The sequence below is a fragment of the Microtus oregoni genome, unplaced genomic scaffold, assembly GCF_018167655.1.
Source record: "Microtus oregoni isolate MIOR12 unplaced genomic scaffold, Mior012 000063F_ref0000156, whole genome shotgun sequence".
NCBI lineage: Eukaryota > Metazoa > Chordata > Mammalia > Rodentia > Cricetidae > Microtus > Microtus oregoni.
The window spans coordinates 8725997-8742072 of NW_024543873.1; the positions used below are offsets into that span (position 1 = coordinate 8725997).

General features: G+C 45.1%; 1 protein-coding gene across 1 annotated transcript in view; it reads left to right on the forward strand.

Moving 5' to 3' along the window:
- LOC121439845 (LON peptidase N-terminal domain and RING finger protein 3-like) overlaps positions 1-16076 on the forward strand; it is a 33933-nt gene that overhangs the window by 2253 nt on the left and 15604 nt on the right. Inside the window, exons 3-6 of the mRNA XM_041640456.1 lie at positions 1379-1497; positions 4516-4638; positions 10965-11211; positions 11909-11999. Of these exons, the coding sequence (XP_041496390.1) occupies positions 1379-1497; positions 4516-4638; positions 10965-11211; positions 11909-11999 (580 nt within the window). The remainder of the gene's footprint in view (positions 1-1378; positions 1498-4515; positions 4639-10964; positions 11212-11908; positions 12000-16076) is intronic.

Genomic DNA, 16076 nt, shown 5'->3' on the forward strand with positions numbered 1-16076 from the left:
GTGGGATCCTAAGGCCCCCCCTAGACCATCTCTGATAGGTGGAAGTGGGATGGGATGGAGTCTCCACATGTTGAATCCCGCTCAAACTAGCAACAGGTAGTGTTGGCGGGAACAAAACCAGGGCTGACTGGACCCCATGACTGAGGGACACAGACCTTACTCACAAAACACATCCTGTGTGTGCCTGTACAAAACAGGCTCTGAGCTGCCAATGTGCAGTTCAGAAAAGTGGCAGAGAAGACTGCAAACTCCATGCTAAAGTGAAAAGCAAATTATTGGCACCCAGGTCATCTCTGAGAGTACTCCTGAGGGACGGTCGGGGTAGAGGTAGACGTCAGAGCCCAGAACTTGAGGAAGAAGGCAGCAATGTGAATGGAATAGGCTCTGGCCACTTCTGAATGGAATTCCAAGGGTGGCTCTGTTTCTTTCATCCATTCCCCAAAGGCTGGCCAGGAAAGCCCTTTCTCAGGGTCCTCTTCTATCACCACCACCACTTTTCCTGGGAGCATCTTTCCTACACTTTTGTTAATCTCTTCAGAGCAGTCAGGGCAAAAAAAAATGGCAATAGCACCGTCACCCTGCTAAGAGGAAAAGGGACCTCTTCAACCGATGGTACGAAATGTATCCTGGAAATGGCTAGTGTCTTATTATTCAAAATGCTGGACTCACACTCAGAAAAAGGAACTTCCCTTCACACAGGCCTCAAAAGATTAACCAGCCCTGTAGCTTCAAACCCTATCAACGTCATCTCCTTGTCCTTGTTTTTCCTATCTAAAGAATGGGGGGGGGGTTGAAGACCTGTCCAGGCCTGAGCTCTAGTGATTTGGTGGTGGTGAGGGTGAGACCCCTAAAAGCCTTGTCAAAGTGCTTTTTCATTTGGCCATCGACGGGAGGTTGGACCTGGTAAATGCGTATCTGTTTCCTCCAGGAAAGCTTCATATGCCCTGACCATATGGTGGTTAATGCCACAGGTAATCCCCGTCTGGAATACTAACATGGACTTGTCTTGTTAGAGGTCTGGCTGCCTCTCTTCCCTGGCTTCGTTCTCATTTGATACTGGCTCCCTCGGAAGCCAGGTTGCTGGACACTAGCAGCCTGCATCGTTCATCTGGCAGAAGAGCACCAGGGTTTTCTTTAGGGAAAAGTTTCTAATGTATCATGGACACTACACCACCTAGCGCCAGCTTGCAGAAGGAGGGCGACATTACTCCTTTGCACGGAGAAGCTAGGGTGTAAAAGTCAGGCCGATATTAGGACTGGAAATGACATTTAAGCCTTTGGGTCCAGTGGAAAGAGCTTACGATCCATCCTCACACAGGACTTATCATATGCTTGTGCTGGGAGCCATTAATGAGGGCTTTTTTTTTCATTTCGGCAGCTCCAAATGATCATTTGCTTTATAGCAATCGGTCTCAAATTTATTTCACCTTGGAGTCTCACGAGGATGCACTGCATGATGCAGAAATAGCATGTAAACTTCGGCCAATGGGTTTTAAGGTGAGTGTGGGACAGGAGGGATGGGAAAGGGGCTGTCTGCAGCCAGGGATGGGCAAGAAGGCTGGCCCTCTGGGCCAGGAGATATTAGAGCCTGGGCTGTGCAGGGCATCCATTAATAAAGGAAAGTATAAGTCTGCAAGGAATCTTAGTAAGTCCACCTTCAATTGGTGACCTTAAGGATAGGCTTGTCTTCGTTTTTTTTTTTTTTCAAAGTATGGAATCAGTAGCCACACAGCCTGACTTCGTGTCTCAGCTCGCAACTTTTCTTAACTGTATGGTCTTAGGAAAATCACTTAATTTCTGTGTCTAATGTCCTCATTTTAACATGCTTATATTCAAGGCAACTACTAAATGGGGTTGTCGTGGGGATTATACAAGATCATGTAGAGAAGATGCTCAGAACGATGCATGTAACATTGTATGAGTGTTTGCTATCACCGCCACCATCATCATCACTCTTACCATTTTCTAGGGAAAATAAGTAGAGAAATCTGAGAAAAATATTGCTGCCCTGGTCCTTAAGAATGTCTACTGATAACCAGGCTTCTTGGGAGCTTAAACAGCTTTCTTTAAAGCGATTGTCAAATTAACACAATAGCTGTGCCATTTGGAATCATTAATACAGTCATTTGATACGTCATCATGTATACCCCCCAACAATCTCGGTCAAAAAGGAAAGGTGAGAAGAAAGACAAGGTAGACTTCAAGACAGGGGATCCTGAATACAAAGTACTACTTTCTGCATCGTTGCCTGGCCTCAGGACCACCCTCTTCCACATGTCTGTATTTTGTTTAGAAGATTAGAACTGGGTCTGTGGCTCAATGCTTGCAAAGTGTGACTGTGCGGAAATGACTGCACTCTCCAACACTCACGTGTTCTTATTTGCTATCTGATGCTAGTGCTATCGGCCATGATCATTTTGCAGGTATGTGTAAGAATCAAAGGTGAGAAGAGCAAACTCTGCAAGCTACAAACTTTACAGGATATTGGTTTAAGAACCTCTGTCTACAGCCTGAGGGTGGGAAAAGCAGTGTCTCCAAGACCAGGGCCACTGTGCCTATCTGACGGTCACAGGAGCAGGTATCCTCTGGATGCAGAATGTTTCTCTGACCTTGGATTAGGCACCACCTTCAATAGTCTCCAGATAGCCTCCCAGTGGGTCTAATTAAACATACTTCTCTGCGGCACTTTACGTGCAAAATCACACTGATCAGGTAAATACCACAAAACCGTTTACATCAGTTTAGTTCAGATATTGCTGCCTAATGAATTTTGTTGTTGAACCTATGAAAACATCGGATCATTGAAAGTTTTACAGACCTAGGAACTTCAGAGAAGGCCTGATGAAGTTGGGTGTGGTGGCATGCACTTATAATCCAATCAGGATCCGGAGTTTGAGGCCAGCCTGGAGTATGACAGCGAGTCTGTAATATTAGAGTGAAGCTCACTGGTCTTTCACGAAAGCGTTTTTCGTGGATGATAAAGGATCATTGTGTTCTCTTTCCCAAGGAAGACATTTACAGCTTAATCCAAGTCACCAGTGCCTTAAGTTGCCATGGGGACGGGCTATTTAACATGAAAGCCTTGGGGTAAGGGGGGCTTCCCTGCAGCCTTTTTTACTGGAAAACTAAATCCAGATACCACGATGGGAAGAGGCCTGAGAAGCCTGTTGTAGACATAATGAGAAAAGGGGTTTCTACAGTGAAGAAAGAACTGGTATAAGTACTTGACAGGGGTTTCATTTCCCCACAGCTGGGAGGAAGAGGAAAGGGAAAGTTCAGAGAACTCTGTTGTCTTGGGGATTGAAAGGGTCGAATGCTCTGATTTCTGTATTTCCCACTATTTCTGGGTGAAATGCCATAAGGCCAGTAGACAGCCCAATTTCATCCATCCATCCAGGGCTCTGTGTCATTCCGTGCATCTTGCCAGCAGTACAGCCGTCAGCATAAGCTGGCCACCCTGAGAAAGTAGGCTGTGTGAGTTGCTACTGGATTGGTTACTAGTCATCCAGAGGTCTCTGCAGGTTCCCAGCACTGAAGCTGCTCTGCAATGACCGGCTAGCCTTTCTCCAAAAGGTCACTTTTGGCAGGAGCAAGAAGGAGGTGTGTCAGCCAAGATTTGGATCCAGAAAGAATTGAGGGCATGGATAGAGGTCCCCACTAGGTTTGTAGCTGTGGCCACTGCTCAAGAATCCTAGCCAGGTCCTGACACCATACAGCCACACGTTAGAAGGCAGAGGGATGCCTGACAAGGGATATTCATACTAGGCACTAAGAGGAGGCAGCCCCTTTACTCTGTTTTTTTTTTCTTTCATTCTTGCCCTGCTCAGGATTGCTGCTTAGGTCCTTATACAGAAATTAGTCCGGAGCACTTGGGTTTAAATCCGGAGGCCATGAAACATCCTTATATCTATAAAGTGTGCAGCAACAGAGGAAAAGACAGCTACGTTTCTAGAAACAAAAGCATTGGCTCAGTGACTGGTCTTCTGGAAGTTCTCAGGCCACAGTTTCAGTTTGAGATTGCTGCTAGAGAGGCCATGGTCTTTCTCTCAGGTCTCTGTAAAAGTGATGGGCTCACGTGAGCCACCACTGTCTTACAGACCAGTTCAAAGAGAGGCACGGCATCTCTGGATGAACATCGAAAACTGAGCTATTAGAGTCTGTGGTTAAATGGAGGCTCTGACATGTTTGTGATGCTCAGTTGTGGGGTGAGAGGAGGTAGTAAGCCTAGGAGCTAAGAATCTTGGCTTTGTATATAGTCAGTCTCAGGTTTAAACTTGAACTTTACAGCTTTCTGACTGTTGTACTTTGGTTAAGTTATTTCTTGGGATCCCCCTTTCATTGCCTTTAAAATGGGATTCATGATAGTTTGCCATTGTTACTGGTACAAAAATCAAAGTCTTTTAACAACACTCCACCCGATAGGGACTACTCGGTAAGCACTCAGCCATCGCTGTTGATAGTAGCTACATTAAGATGGTTATTAAGATGTGATTGACTGCTAACGTTTTCTTCCAGGCACACCTCAGAAAAGCACAAGCTTTAGCCACCCTAGGCAAGGTGGAGGAAGCACTCAGAGAATTTCTCTACTGTGTATCCCTTGATGGAAAGAACAAGAAAGCCAGAATTGAAGCTCAGAGGGTGAGTTGAATAACCCAGTGTCAGCTGCCTAGTGGACCCCCACCACTTTGTCTTCCTAGGGAGAATGATGAAGATGTGACCATCCTCAGTATCTGTGATCCTGAGTGGGTGGTTCTCTGGGTTTAAGGGTCATGAGAGAGATGCCAACTGATTGCCCAGAAGCACTGCCGCTCTGGTATGTACTATCAAATTGGCAGCTCCTACTGTTTTGTAGGAGCCAGTGAAGAATGTTTTGCCTTAGAGTCAGTGGGATAGAAACCACACTGCACCAAGTAAGCTAACCTGGGGGTAAAGGGTCACTGAGGATAGTCTGCTTGTCGATGAGAGATCAGGAGCCAGGGGGTGGGGACTGCTTGCAGCTGTATGACTTTGCTTTGCCTCAGTCACACATCTCACCAGTCACACATGGAGGACAGCTCCCGGGAAAGGACACTGATGATCTCCACATTGCTTGCCACATACAGAACTCAAAACTTCACCTCCTCTGCTAGAAAACTAAACCCAGTGTCTCAGAAATTCAAGTCAGAGTCCATTGTGAAACAATCCGATTAGTCCTTCCAATTCTTGGGCCCGGGAGATTGTGGCCGTAAAACAAATATGATGAGAAATACCAAGGACTTGGCTGAAGGGTCAAGCATCCTCATTTGATCCTCAAATGACTTTGTCATTTATCCTAATATATTCTTCTGGTGTCTGGAAGTGAGATGCTGACATTCAGTGGTTGTATTTGGTTTCCTGTCCCCATACACCATTCAACACCAGACCATAAGCCCTCCTATCCATTTATAATGGTTTGACAGGGAAAGGGGGGAAGAAAGTGAGCAAGAGACAGAACTGATTTCTGAAGACTCTAGAACGGAATATTTTAGCAAAACTGATAAAGTTGGCAGAGGCTAGACTCTGGATTTTCTGACTTTGGCATAGAATTCATTCCCTGTCTAGAAAAAAAAATGGCCTGGTTTGTGTATGTGGATAAGGTTTAATTGAAAGGGGCATGGCTCAGGTAGAATTATTTAGCAATCTATGGGCTGTTCCTAAAACTTCAGTGTAGTCTGTTCATAGTCTAACGTGACCTGAGCATGTAAGCCACTTGGTTAGTCCTCTCTGTATAAGGGTCCATATCATCCCCATAGCCTCGCTGTTATATTTCTCACCATGTTATAGATGAGACAAATAGGTGCGGACTCTAAGGCTCAGTGGCTTTCTTTTTTGTTCATTCCTCGGGTGGCCCAAGAGGTTCTGATATTATAAGCTGAACTAACTTCTCTCTTCAGTTTGCTTTCAAGGATGGCCTGTTGTCATTTCGATACCTGCCTGATGAAAGACAAGGCACTGTGGGAAACTGTAGAGACACAAGAAGGCCTAAGTTCCTCGTGGAACTTGTAATATTTTGTTGGTGAATATGACTGCCAGGCAATATAAATGAATGTGTGCTTAAATTAATGGTTATAAAACTCTGAAATTAATGTAAGAATTTGGAGGCAATTTTCTGCTGAGTGTCATGGAGCTATAACAGCCATGTAAATACAGTGAGCAGCTTCAACTGTGCGTTCACTGGATTATTCCAGTTATAGGGCTAAACATTTGCAAACGGTCCAGATGCGCTAGACATCAATAAGCCTCCTTAGAACCCACAGCCCTGTGCTTTATTTTAAACTACAGATTCTTAACCCAGTTGGGTCTTTCTCTGGCTGAAATTATATCAGAATGAACTTTCATTCATGTGGAACGATTATTCTCACTGAAAGCTGACCCTAACTTGTGTTTTCCAGAACCATTGAAAAGCTCTGTTCGGAGATCTTAGGTAGTAATGCTAAGAAGGGCACGGTTGTATTATTCCTGCCTTCTTTGTTTTGATTCTGACTCCTGGCCTCCTTTTCCTCACACTACCTTCTGTCTTTTCAATTTTGTACCCGGGGCCTAGATGGCCCCCTTCAGGGAGACTGTCTCCGAAGTGGATAGACCCTTTTGGGTCCCTGAGTAGGGTTTCTGTGAGCCAACATTGATTCCTAGGGATGAGTTAGCTCTGAGAGATTACATTTATGACCCTGGGTATTGTGGGCCTTTCCACCTTTGTCAGCTTATGCCTCGAAAGTAGGGGTTTTAACAGTGGAGGGAAGCAGAAGCATCTCTCTGAGGAGTTGAGGCACCTGAGTGCTAGAATACATCCTTGGATGTAGAAACACCTTCCTCATTTCCATGAGGGTGATGAGGGACATTTATCTCTGGCTGGAAAGAAAGACTTACTTCGTGACAGACTTCCAGTGCTGAGTGAGAGGAAATAGTTTAAGGTTCAGTCCCGTGGTCTGCAGAGAACGTGAAAGGGCAGGTGCGATCAGAGAGGTGTGAGTACTGAGGCAAGGCAGCTCTCAAGCTCAACTTTAAAGGCTGAGGAGGGCTTCTGTGCAGAGAAAGTGCTGAGGCAGAAAGGAGCGTCATGAAGAAACTGTGAAGAACAGACAAGAGAACAAACCAAACTTTGTGTTTAGTGTTTTTTTCAAGTTCTCTTGATGAAGTAACGCTCCTGATTATGTAGACTGAACTACAGTGTCAGGCATTCTCTAGTGAGCCTCCAAACATGGCAGGGTCGACTAGGTGAGGAACATTCGAGAAGCCCGTTGACATGCCCTCTCTTCTGCTTTCTTTCTCTCTTTCTCTCTCTCTCTCTCTCTCTCTCACGCACACGCACACATGCACACATGCACGGGTAGATAGATAGATACATACTTACATACAGTCCCTGACCCCTGATTGGCACAGGGAGGAACTGAAGCAAGAATGCGAACAACTAACACTGCAGCTTGCACTCAAATGCGTTCCTTTGTCTCCTAGACCCTTTCCTTCTACTTAACTTCTCCCTCATCGGTATATCCGATTGGAGGCGAACCTGACACTTTATACAGAGATGACCAGGAAGAGGAAGAGGCTGAAAGGAGAGAGGAAGTCTGAGCTCTGCTTTCCTAACATTTAATCACTCAGGTCCCCAGCTCTGAAGGGATTTAAAAAATCCAGGTGTGATGATGGGGGACTCGAAACAGACAGACGGAGAAAAACAGCAATAAGGAACCCAGTGTAGATTTGTGGACCTCTCTGCCCACGAAGCTGCTGCGGGCTTGACTCTGTATTCTTCAGCTAAGGTGTCCTTGTTTGCTTTGCTATTACTGTGGTAAACTCCATGATCCAAAGGAGCCTAGGAAAGAGAGGGTTTTCTTTCTTTACACATTCTGGGTTGCAGTCTGTCACTGAGGAAAGTCAGGGCAGGAACTCACGGCAGGAACTCGGAGGTAGGAACTCCTGCAGAAGCCCTGGAGGAATCTGCTTACTGGCTTGTGACTCAGGGTCACATTTAGCTACCTTTCTCAGACATACTGGGAGCACCTGCCCAGGAGTGGCACTCCCCAGAGTGTGCTTATTTTCCTGCATTAACCATTAAACAAGGAAATACCCACACAAACTTGCCTACAGGCCAATCTGATGTAGGCATTTTCTCAATTTAATCACCCTCTTCCCAGGACGACCTAGTTTTTATCAACTTGACAAAAACAAACAAACAAAAAAAACAACGAAAAATGAAAAACAAAAAACAAAATAACCCCACTAGCCAGTACAGGCATCTCTTCTGACTTAACTCCTATGTTTCCTTTGGTTCAGACAGATTTTCAAGCTCCATTGCAGGTATTTCTGCAAAATGGTGGCACCATAGAGGTGGCTCTTAACCTTGGTTAAGTAACAAAGGCATTTGTCTTGCCTTCTCTGGGTCATATTTCAGACCTTGGGAGACTGGAGCTGGACCCAGGAACCAACATTTTCATAAGTTCCTAGGTGACTTATTTGATAAAAAATACATGTATTTTACTTTTTAATATGTGTATGTGTTTGAATCTGTGTGTGGGTATTTGCACATGAGTACTGACACCTCTGGGTGTCAGAGGTGTCCGCCATCGCTGGAGCTGGACTTACAGGTGATCGTGAGCCACCTTACATGTGTGTTGGGAATCGGACTTGGATCTTCATACAAAAACAGTATGTGCTCTTAATGACTAAGTGATTTCCTGTATCCCTGTCCCCCGCTCCTAGATGATATTGATGTGTGTTGATGCAACAACCTCTCCTTAGTGTGTCTAGGGACACCGCTCCAAGGCTTCCTCAATGGAGTTTTGCCTTGCAAGCTGTGCTCTCTCGTCCCCCATCCCTCCCCCTTCACCTTAGTCTAGCACCTGTAGAAACTTGAGTAGTGAAGTCTTCTGTTTTATGTCACAGCTTCTCTTTAGTTTCTTTTCACCATCAGTCCCGGGGGAGTCTCAGGAACATTCTCCCGATATCCTGAAGCTGTTGGCACCTCACCCTAGATTAAAGGAACACGTAGAGTCAATGGCTACTGAAGGCACCAGCCATAATCTACCAAAGTTGTCACAGGTAAAACTCAACTCACCCAGCTCGCTCATGATGCTTCGTTTGGCTCTTTTGTGGGCACACGAGAAGTGAGCCCTACCTCTCCTACTTTGGTTCCTGAGTGAAAAAGAAAGATGTAGTCGATAATGGCTGTGTCCTTTGCTTAAAGCTACAACTGGGAATTTCAGGCATGCTCCAAAAGTTGATTTATTGGTTAATTTATTTGTAGTCTTGGTCAGATCTGGAAATAGAAAGATTTGATAGAAGTATAAAGAGATTGGCCCACTTCCCTTGGAACCCCGTAATTGGGGTGTGCTTATTGGTTTCAGCTTTGGGGCACATTCAAGCTGATGGCCTTTGAGCACCAGTGAGAGCTTTGTGCAAGGGTGACTCCATTTGGGGAGCAAATGGAGGGACTTTCTTGTTCTTGCACTATGCCTTCCACATAAGTAGGCTTCTCATGCACATTTCTAGCAAAGTAGAGGTGCGAGAGTTGACTTGAGAGTGAAGACAAGTGTTTGTAGTTTTCTTTGAAAACAAGGGAACCAAATGCCGAGGGATGGGGCATTAGGAGCTGGCCTTTCTAGCACAGGGTAAGTGGGCAGAAGTTGGGGCTCAAAAAAACAGACTTTAAGCAAGATTTAACATTGAATTGCTGGGCACCTTTGGGGAGCAGTTTCCATTTGTGCCTGAAGTTCCTTACTTGTATATAAGCCCTGGATGCTCACGTCTTCCTAGTTTTTGTGTCTGCTCTAGAGAAGGAATAAAACCCAAGGCGGCTGTTTTTTCTTGGTAAAGGCAGAACTTGGAATATCTCCTGAAATCAGAGAGTCCCTAGTGGTCATTAGTAGATGACTAACGCAGCTAACATGAGGACCCAGGGTCTGCAGTGGGGAATTCGATTTGCCACTCAGTCTAAAATGAAGGAAACAGAGCTTCTGGCTTTTCAATGTGAGCAGACTGGGGAGCAGCAAGTGTATTTTCACCCAAACATTGTTTTGCAATGCCTTGGGGTCTTATGTGGACAGTGCTCTGGGCTCATGGAAAGTCAAGACTGTAGTGTTATTTAATTTAGTACTTGAGAACCCCTGGGATGTAGGATGAGAAAAGCCACGTCCTCTCCTTTCCTCTCCACTTCTTTGTTTCTTCCCGCCTGTGTCCACTAGGATTGCTGGCAAGGGTAGAGGAGAAACAACGGAAAGTGAGCCTTTTGCTGTCAAATATTGATTTCGATTGCAGAAGAGAGCTTCTCCGGAGCACTGTGCATAAGCACATCTTTGCAATTACTTTTAGTTCCGCTTCCCAATACCTTCCTAGTGGACCAAATTCTCTAAAAGGCTAGAGACCAGCTATTATGCCAAACTATTATGTCTCTTTTTCAGACTTTTCACCCAAAATTGAGGGAAAGGAATGGATTGTCCCCTGCTCCTTTGATGAAACTAGCATACAGCCCTGGAACATGGGCTGCTTTGGAAGGCCTGTACAGAGCTGGCCCCAAAGCCTTTCCTAAAGTCCTTTAAAGAATGGCGACGAATGATGGCAAGGGTGAGAGGAAGTATCCGGTAACAGGATACCCCTCACAGAATGCTTTGCTTTCCTCACAGACCACCGGGGAGTGATGTGGATAGGAGGGAAGAGTGGTGCCTTCCCTTACAGTCCCTTTCTCCCCTGCCCAGGAAGCTTTTCCTCCCATGTGCCTTTTGGCCGTGCCTAGGGAAGTCCCCTAACTCTATTTAAGCAAGGCAAGCCTTTGACATAGATTGGGTGTGAGCAGTAAGCCCCATGACTGGCCCTCCATTGAGTTATGTATCCACTGAGAGGTCAGGAGTGAAGAGCAGGATTATGTTGTTTCCTTTTTGTCCCCTAAGGGGACAATATTGGAGGACGATATTGGTCTCTAGTCGATTCTGATATCTGGCTTTTGCTCCATCTAGGAAAGTCCAGAGCTTCCACACTGTTCAAGTCAGGAGGAAGCAGCAGCTCAGGGAGAAAGCAGCAGCCTGAAGAACTCAGCTCAAGTAAAGGTGGGGAGTCAGGAGGACAATGGAAAAGATCAGGAAGAAGAGAAGCTCAATACTGCCTCCATCAGGACCGGCAAATGCAAGGAAAAGAAAAGGAACCATTGCCAAGTTGATGAAAACCAAGAAGACCTGGACGTGCCTAATAAAGTCCCCAGACAAGGTACTAATTCCACCCAGGGAGAAAGGAGCTTAATGCAGATGACTGGGCTCACTGACATATGTAGTTTCCCTCGGTTTTTTTTTTGTGGGGGGCGGGGATCCTCTGGCTCTGAGTTTGTGACCTAGCTCTGGCACTCACCAGCTGTTAAATCCCAGGGGTTGCTGTGAGGTTTCTCACAGAATGTGAGTGTGCGGGGTAGCCGCCACACAGAAAAGTGATAATTAGCATCCGTAGTCAAGACAATCGGGGGTAGGTACCGCATCAAGTAACACCATCCCATGCTTTCCATCATGTCACTTTCTTCCAGGCCAACCATTTCCTGCCCTCATCCCTGGTCTGGGAATGTAGGATGGGAAAGGTGTGGTCATGTCTCACTTAGTTGTGTTCTGAGAAGCAGGCTCCCTATCTTTCCAAGATTAAGTGTGAGCTTTGAAGACCTGGCTCACTCCATGGAGTTGCCACTGCTGCTAATGAATTTGAATGCTCGCCAGGAGCTCTAGCCTTGGCCTTCTGTCTATGGAGACTGCTCAAACACCCCCTGGAAGTCCACTTTAGGGAATGCCTGGCAATTGCTCAGGCAGCCACAAAATTAAACTCTGGGGGAAGTTTGAAAACTTCTTTTTTTTTTTTCACTCAGAAGTACTTGTTTGTAAAACCAAGTTGATGCAGCTCTGACTTGCTGTGTTCTAAATCACAGATCACCCTGCTGATGAGGGGGCCAAACCTGATCTCAGTATTCCACTTACATCCCTTGATGCGACTGACCTTGAATGCTCACTGTGTATGAGGTATGTGACGTGGGTCATCACTTAACTGCTTGCTAGTTCCTTCTCTTTGGTGGCTGGGCCTTTCCCTCTAGTAACTCTTGAGTTAGTTAGTATGTAAAATCATGGCCCAGATGAGATGGAAATCACATTGTCACGAGACCGCTGGTGTCCCCAGCTTACAAATGGTGATCTTTACATCCTTAAGTCATGATTTCAAAAGATCTGGGGAGTGGCAAAGCAACAAAGGTCAAAAACTGATGGGCCCCAAGTGGAGCATGTTTATTTGGTCCTCATTAGATCTGATGTTGTTATGTATGACTGTACAGTGGGCATACACTTGCCAGCTGGTCATGATCCCACGAACTTATCCCAGCCTGTCTCACATTATTGCTCGAGCCTTCGAGGTATTTGAACTTGTGACCCTGAATCTAAACTACTACATTAAGGACTTAAGGGTTAATATCAATGCCATAAGCATTTTCTTTGGAAACCAAAGAGAAGCCTACATTGGTGTGTATTTTATGCTGTCTAAAGAACAGTACATATGATTCTTGGTCAAGCATTTTCCTTCCAACTAGTATGTTATCTATACTTCCTCAGGGCTCTAAAGAGCAGATTATCCATATGCCACACTTCAAGGACAACTAGAAAGATTCTGTGATTGTGGTCTGTTCACCACCTTGAAATGTAATAGTTTATTTCATTTCATAGCTGTGGTGTAGTAGCTGAGAGAAAGGGCTCTGAAGCCACTGTTGGGATCCTAGCTCTTCCCACCTACAGACTCTGTCCTAGAGCAAGTGACATTTTCTGCCACTCTTTTTTCTTTAGTAAAGTAGAAAACAGGGCAGTGAACTCCAGAGCTGTGATGACTGATTAAGAAAAACTATTCAGTGCCTAGAGTAGTGTCTGGAATACAGGGAGTACTCAAAAAATTAACAGTTTTTTTCTTCTTACCCAGAGGTCTTTCATGTTAGAGCCATAGACCTCCGAGGAAGCTCTTTGTGTATATTCAAATAGATCCATGAATTCATTGAAGTAATAAGCAAAAGTGTGTGTGTGTGTGTGTGTGTGTGTGTGTGGTTGTGCATATTTCTAAGAGGAAAGCACATAGCATTCTTTAGATTCTCAAATGAGGTGACTTTCTCCAAAAGTATTAAGAAAGAACTGAGACACTTGAACAAATGTTTGCCTGTCCTTTGCGAGCTTATTCCTCTCCTATTGGTCATATGAGTTTATATTCTGAATGACTTTTCTTAATCATCTGATTAAGAATTAACTATTACCTAAAACACAGACTTTTCTTAGAGAAAATATACTTGGGTCTAGGGGAGTAGCTCAGTGGGAGAGGACTTGGCTACCATTCATGAGGTTCTGGATTTAATAATCAGTATCACAACAATAATAGTAAAATAATAATACACAAAAAAAATCTGTTGTAGCAAGATTTGTTCATAAGCATAGACAGGTCTTAGCCAGTCATCAAACTAAGCTGCAAACACACTGTCAGGAGTCCGCTTAGGTGGTGTAGACAAGAGTGTGCTGAACAGTAGAAGTGGATCCTTTACACCGCTTCATCCCGCCCCTCACAACAGAGTGGCAAGTGCATCATGCTAAACCAAGGTAGGAGACAGCAAAAACCTGCTTTCAAGCCGAGAAGGGGCTCGGTACCTACTGAATCAGTGGCTCTAAAGCCCATGATAGGCACTGTGAAGTAGATTTAATTTAGCTTCCTCAGAAAGAGCAGGTCTTTGTTCTGCTTAACCCTCCTTAACACTCCTGCCAAAACCCGGGCGACCCACAATCAAACATACAGACTCATCCTGTTTGTGTTTTCCCTGTGGAATAAAAATCCTGAGGTTGAAATTCTTTTGTTCGTCTTCCTTTTCTTTTCCTCTTTCATCTTCTTTGTCCCTAACCACAAGGGACTTTGTAGAAGAGTTAGGAATTTGGTTTAAGAAATAAACACACGGAGGATAAGCACCCCGTCTAGTTCACACCCCCTAAGCTTAAAAGCCACTGTGTCCCTCTTTCTGACCCCTTGTTCCGTCTTTGCCCAGAGTAGCTAGCTGTTATGTAGGCTACTAAATTATAGCTAGACTCTCGCTGTCTTATGGTGTAAGGAACCTGGCTAGCCTAGAGGACTTTTTGATTAGAAGCTCTTAACACTTCAGCGGTTGGGAAGAAACATGCAGCTTCCCTTCCAACAGGCTCTGTCTGGAAGTTCCACATCAGATGCCGACGGAATTTCTTTAGTGTGGATGCCCTCACCTGTGTTTTTCTAGGCTTCAAAAGTTCCTTTTCCCACTTGTAGCCATTGGTAGTTTTGTCACGATTGTTGGTGGGTTTTGTTTTGGCCCTGGTGTGTCTTTGGAGGAGAGGCTTTGTATTTGGCTACTTTTCTCGTTGCTCTGACTAAATATTTGACCAGAGCAATTTCAGGGAGGAAGTATTTATTCTGGCTTTCCTTTGGCGGGTTGGTGCTCTCATGGTGAGGCAGGCCTAACAGCAGGTGGGCAAAGTGTGGTTGTAAGATCAGGAGCCCTGCCTCTAGCTCACATTGAGTTCCCAATATACAGGAAACAGGCCCTAAGGAGTGTCATTGCTTAGCTCACTGGCTCCTTTTCAGTCAAGATCCCAGCCCAGGCCATGCATGGCACTTCCCACAGTTCAGATGGGTCTTTCCACCTCAGACTAACCTAGACAATCTCTCACAAGTGTCCTGGAGGGTTCTCTCTTTGTGAATCTAGATCCATCAGGTTGGCAATTGGTATTAACCATCACGGGTCTAAAATCACAGGTAGTTTCAAGATGCTTGGGTGTGAATTAGACATTTGTACTACCTGTTCAAGATTCTAGACTGAAATCTAAGCCCTGGTGGAGAAAAGGGAGACAAAGCATGAATTTATACATTTTGATTCGAGAGAGGAAATAGATTGGGTTGTAAGTTTCACAGGGAAAGGGTGGAAAGTGTGACTGGAAGCCAGGGGTAGCAGCCAGCACACACTGCAATCCCAGCACTTGGGATGTCGATGTAGGAAGGTGAAGAGTTCAAGGTGATTTTTTGGCTACATAGTGAGTTCAAGGCCATGCTGGGCTACAGGAGGCCCTATTTTTCTAAAAAGTGGAAGAGTAATTGGAGAGTACATAATGAAACCCTTTTCTGTCTTTAAGTCAACACTGCTGAATTGGAAGGACTCCATTAAGGGAAGTCTGCCCCAATGACCCCCACATCTCAGAATCCTGCCCTGCAATCATTAGGGGCATGAAATTCCCCTTGAGGTTTATCTGGCATGCATCACTGTAGCCATTGGGGCTCATCTCTGGGCTTCTGTAAAACAATACCTTTGCGATAATTCTGTATTCTGAGATATGAAATGAGACTGTTTGCTATCTGAACTAGTTCTCTGGTGGCATAGTGACCAGCCACCATGCCATCTGGCGATGAGCAAAAGGGTCAGTTTTATATATAATCTTGTTATAGCTCCCTAAGTCACTGGGTATTAAGGTAGTTTTCCTTTCCTTTCCTTCTCTTTCCCTCCTGCTTCTTTTTCTCTCTTTGCTGTAACCTGACAGCAAAAGAACACAGTGCAAGGCTGTCACTGGTGGGGAAAGATAGCTCTTTCCAGATAAGCCAGACGTTTTATCTGGACTGACATCTAAGGGAAGGGATTTTTTTCTTACTATTGTTTACCACATCGCTCTGATAATGTGAAATGCTTTCTTGTGAGACAAGCCAGCCCTGCTCTGATTTAAAGCTGTCTCTCTGAAGTGTTTTCAAAACCCTTATCTTAAGTGAAAAAAGGACAGACAGACGTCCCAGTATATACCTCTCTCTCTTCGTAGGTAAGATGCTTTGTGTGTCTCTCTCTGCAGAGCAGAGGGAGGAGGGAGAGTGACAGAAAGGGAAGGAGGAAAGCGTTTGTGGAAGTGCACTTGGGCGGGCAGATGTCGGCTGAGTGGCTGGAATGCAGTTGAATATAAGGACACATGTAGTCCTAGCTGTCTTGTAGACCGAAAGAGGAAGATTAGTTGTGGAGTCAGATGTGATTATACATCCCAAGCTTTCTGTCTACCAGCTAACTCTGTAATCTTGGGCAT